The sequence below is a fragment of the Limulus polyphemus genome, unplaced genomic scaffold (assembly GCF_000517525.1).
Source record: "Limulus polyphemus unplaced genomic scaffold, Limulus_polyphemus-2.1.2 Scaffold500, whole genome shotgun sequence".
Taxonomy (NCBI): domain Eukaryota; kingdom Metazoa; phylum Arthropoda; class Merostomata; order Xiphosura; family Limulidae; genus Limulus; species Limulus polyphemus.
The window spans coordinates 313,525-318,945 of NW_013666110.1; the positions used below are offsets into that span (position 1 = coordinate 313,525).

General features: G+C 32.4%; 1 protein-coding gene across 3 annotated transcripts in view; it reads left to right on the forward strand.

The window, feature by feature from the left end:
* The first annotated feature begins 3,431 nt into the window (after positions 1-3,431).
* The window catches only part of LOC106458681 (dehydrogenase/reductase SDR family member 7-like), a 15,076-nt gene continuing 13,086 nt past the window's right edge, over positions 3,432-5,421 (forward strand). For all 3 annotated transcript variants that reach the window (XM_022384944.1, XM_013918212.2, XM_022384945.1), the window contains exon 1: positions 3,432-3,615. In XM_022384944.1, coding sequence (XP_022240652.1) covers positions 3,483-3,615 — 133 coding nt within the window. In that variant the 5' untranslated portion in view covers positions 3,432-3,482. The remainder of the gene's footprint in view (positions 3,616-5,421) is intronic.

Sequence of the window (5,421 nt, forward strand, 5' to 3'; positions counted from 1 at the left end):
TACACTGCTAAATTAGGGACGGCTAGCGCAGATAGCCCTCGTATAGCTTCGCGCGAAATTAAAAAACAAACAAACAAGCACAGTTTCAAAGCACGTGCGAAAATAATACAAAGTACTCTGGATGGTTTTGTTAACGTGTGCAAATGTTTCTTAGCTATCGCAGATATATGTTTCCTGCAATGTAGGATTAGCAACTGAAAGTTTTGTATATTTTTGCGCATGTATGCACATCAGAAAAGCGTACTTGTTAATAAAGGATGTTAAATTTTCCAGCAGGGGACATTCTAGCATTTTTTGTTTTTCAAAAAGTCCAGCAGAAATAAGGTATAACATTAAGAAACCCCGTATAGCCATAATGTCCTCGAATGTGCCTTATCACATCCGTGTTTTAGTGCTGAGATTTGATATTTTGTCGTTAGCTAAATAAATTATAAAAAAGTATTCTCTAGTAAATACCTTAGTCACTGGTTTAGTAAAAGAAACAGATTGATGTATAAAATTAGAATGCATATCTTTGCGTAAAATCTCAGAATGTGAGTTACAGTGTGTTCAATGCTGTTGCTTAACGATTGACTCTTGGTAAGCACAATTCTTGCCCAACTTGGGGTAACTGTATACCTTATAATCTAACACCGGTTAAGCCTTTTTGGTATGAGAAGAAGTAGTATCTCTAATATTCTGATAATTAAATACCGCTTGAAAATAATACTTCACTGTACCTTCAAATGAAGCCTCGTGTACTACACCCCAAAGTTAATCGGTTTTCCTTTGTTTGGACTTAGTTTTCTGGTAAACATATACTGTTTCGAATGACTTGGTTTCCATTAATAAAAATCCTTACACATACTATTTTGAAGCAACTTTGTATTTCCTTAACAAAGTAAGACACTATAACATATTTCCGAAAATCGAAACGTGATATGATAGCATGAAATCGCCCAGAGAGACGACAATAGACTCGGTACTATAGGCATTAACCTTACGTGAAATCTCAGTATTTGAGTTGCAGCGTGACAGACTATATTATTTATTTATATCCAACAAATATTCATGCTGCTGAAGAATTTATAGCATATTTCTAAATTCATTAGCTAAAACATTAATGAATCAAATGTTAAACGTTGTTTACCCGGACATGCGTTAAATTAAATTAAGCAGTTAACTTTGGATTCTGTGAAATGATGAGTTGCCACCCAGAATGACTGTACAGCTTGTAAAATATTGTACACCTACATTTATCAAGATTACAGACTTTGAAAATACACATGGTTCTGGTCCTACTGATAAACATGCACGTGTATGCGTGGAAGGTATTAAGTCTGTTTATTGTAGAATATCCAACACGCTCACAGGAGATAATCGAATTTTGGAACTTAGCCAGGAGGTATTAAAAAGAAAACAAGTTTCTGTCCAATCTGCTGAATAGGAGTAATTTGTTGTCGAGGAATAATTAATAATTGTGCTAATATGTCGTTGCACCTCTAGTTCTCCTGCAACATAATATCTTAGAGGCCCCTTTATGAACTCTCCTCGTCAAATAAATATATCTATAAAATCCCATTTTGATCTTCGCAGTAGTTTTGTTTTTCAAGAGCAGGAGAACGCGAGTTTGGAAATTATCAATCCATTACATTTGTAAAACGTAATATTAACCAATCCCATACTATTAAGTTTGTAATTTACATACACATATAAAACAACGAAGAAATTTTCTCGCTAATAATGGAACTATAGGCAAAAAATGAGAGTTTACAACGAAGTAATTCATGTCGTGTTCAGTGCCATTCCTTTTTTTTTATTTTATTATCAGAAAAATGGAAAATAGTTCTTGATTTAACACCTGCAGTTTAGGTTCCGAGTTCAAAGGTGGTCGCTTGTTTACTTCTAGGTGTGAAAAACTTCAGTATGTGTTCACATCAGAGTGAAAAACCGGTACATTTTTTTCTCACACGGTGTGACACTGTAACAGCCTTAAAACAGTTTAAATTACAGTAATACACGTCGTGCATTTGCTATCTGACGTTTATTGCATCGTGTTTTAAAAGGACGGCAAACAAAACTTGTTAAAAGCTTATACATTTAAAAAATGATTATAAATAAAACAAAATCGTGTCTAAGTTGTTTTGAACCTACTCAAAAGAAATGGTGCTTCTTCGTTTTCTTTCTTGCACTGCTGGGCAAGTTCCCATATCTCAATTCCTGTAGCTGTCTAATAACAGGTTAAGGTAAGAAAATGTAGAAGAAATGCAGGGATTACTGTATCGTGTGATTTGTATTCTTAAGGTGATTTTCCAAGAATTTAAAAGAACCGTGTATAATGACAAACGGTACATGTTAAACTCGCACTGGAACATACAAACTGGGACTATCTAATTATTTTACTGTTTCTGATCGGGGCAAAATTTCAGAGCTAAAAACTTGGACGTCCGGTAACCCTTGATAAACATCGTATCAACTACAAATGTTATTTTTTTCACACATTCCTCTTAATTTGTCCATTGTGGATTCGTATTTCAGGCGTTAAAAATAGCATTTCAGAAAAAGATAGTTCTTCTATGGATGAAATTTGGGTAATATTTATCACAAATTTTAAACCACATAAATAAGCTTGGTAGTTAGTTTTCCAAAGGTTAAGTCTTGCATTATTTCAATGGAAGAATTAATTAAATCAGTACCGAGTAGTATCCAAATCAGTAAAATATTTACCCGAGCCAATCACTCAGATGGCAATTTTCTTGGGAAAGGATTACTTGTAATGAAATCTGTAAAATGTCATAGAAATCTAAAATGGGATGGTAAATCGTAACATTTGATTTTAATTATTATCACGCCTAAAAACAGGAGTAGCCCTGAATACGTCAGACAAATTCATAATACTTACATAATATTATTCGAAACTAATAAGTTTCTCAAGACAAATTTGTCAATATACCCACTGTAGAGCAAGTTTTGGAAAGGACAACCTTGGTGAACCTGGTGTTATTTCAATGTTTTCTTTTGTTCTTTGTCTATAAATATTATAAATAAATAAATATGACATTGAAAGTGTTAGAAATACTGTGTGTAAACGTCAAAAAATAAAATATGTTTACATCAATGTAATCAACCTTAAATCAAATGTACTGCTATACACAAAGTACATATAGAGTTTTACAATACATAACCATTTACTTAGGGAGTCATTTTTCAAAATATGAAAAAATCATGTGTAGCCCTAAATATAGAGAGTGAATGACCAGGACATTCAATATGTTTCTTTTTTTTATTATTATTATTTAGCATGCTACACTTGGAAGTTATAATAGTTGACTTATACCACAACTGTTATAACTCATAGTGATCATACTTGCGTTTTAACTTGACCTTGTTTACGACAGCAGGCAGTCATGTGACTGATTTCGTTTTGCGTCAGTCGGTTTGCAAAACTACATAGAGAAAATTTTCCATTAGAGTACCAAAGAGGTTCTAAGTTTGTCGTCAACATGGACGCTGTATTGATGTGGTTTATCTGTGTTTGTACATTACTATTTGCGGTCTTTTCGTTCAGGTGGTTTTATGTTGATGCTGATGGAGATCTAACACTCTTGTGGGCTGAAAGATATGGAAGGTCACCAGGTAAGGTGTAAATAACGTTTTCAGATGGTGCAATGAAGTAGTTGGAATTACGGTGTTACTCTTACTATATAATCACACAGAATTAGAAAGTCGCCAGGTAAGGTGTTAACGTTTTCAAATTGTGCTTAATTAACGGTGTTATGAAGTCCTTATAGGTGTGTGATTACTTTTGCTATATAATTGCACAGAATTAGAAGGTCGTCATGTAAGTCGTTAACGTTTATAAACTGTGCTTAAGCAGTAAGTAATAGTGTAATGAAGTCCTTGGAATTGTGTAGTTACTTTCACTATGTAATTGCAGAGATAAAGAAAATGACAAATATGGTAAGGAAACCAGAAAAATCGTAAATTATTTGATACGTTCATTTTTAAAGATTTTGTACTATGCAGACCTAATTTTTCTAATTCACAATAATGATGTTGATTATAATAATTCTAACATTGATTTTCGTAATAGAAGGTACGTTATATAACAATATAGTTTCACAAGATCAGAGATAGAACAAAAAAAAGGCACATGACAACAAAGGCCAAAATACACATGAGCAATTTCAACCGAACACTAGATCTGTTTGACCTTGCGCTTAGCCTTCAAGGTCGGCCCAGTCATATTTGGTAACCTGACAGTCGATTGGCAACATTCAGTCGGAGCAGTTCACCGGTGATGAAACAAAATCTGACTCCTAACGTTAGTAAATCGAAATATATAGAGACGATTTTCATTGTATAGTCTTTTATTGTATGGTATTTTATTGTATAGTCTTTTATTGTATGGTATTTTATTTTATTGTATGGTACTTTATTGTATGGTATTTTATTGTATAGTCTTTTATTGTATGGTATTTTATTTTATTGTATGGTACTTTATTGTATGGTATTTTATTGTATAGTCTTTTATTGTATGGTACTTTATTGTAAGGTATTTTATTGTATAGTCTTTGATTGTATACTATTTTATTGTGTAGTATCTTATTGTATAGTATTTTATTCTATAGTATTTTTACTATAGTTTCATGCACCTTTTTAAACATTGTTAGCTGTTTTTAAAAGTCCTGAGACTTTTGGTTATGTAATGACGTAACTTATAAAAAAGTCCTCCGTTTTAATTCAGTGTAAACACACAATGAGAAATTTCGTTGCTGTGAGAAATGTTTAGTGTCAAACTATTAATATATATGTTAAGTGATTGTACTGTAATGAAATAATTACTAATTTACCACGTCTCTTTGTATCAAACTGCTATATTGTTGTGTAACAAACCAGTTACAAATAGTATTTATTTAAAATTTCAGGAAGGTGTAGTCATTAATTTTCACACAAGGCGCTAATTCGAGTAAGATTTTGTGAGAAGCAATGAGACCGAGTTTGAATTTACAGAGTAAAGTATGTATTTTATCTTATTCTTCAAAGCGAATAATTACAAAGATAGTTTAATGTTTAATTTCTCAAGGTTAATAATGTTTACAAGAATAAAGTGTGAAGATTTCGTTCTTTATTCATTTTTGTATTTCATCTTAAGTTAACATTTCTACGTGTTACTAGTATAACAAAACATATCTTCGCACTTCACGTGAATACGTTACTTAAATTCTAGTCTTTACATCTCATTAGTATACAGAAAGATAACCCATGTTAGAATTCATACGTGTTTTATGGTAGAGGGTACTGCTGGCTTGTGACTAACTTGGAGACTAGCCAACACTGCTAGCTTGGTTTATCAACAGCTTTTATATACACCTGGAAAAAAGTTAAGCACCCCCGTGTTTTTTTCAAGTGATTCAGATTCGACGTCCTTGTGACTGATTA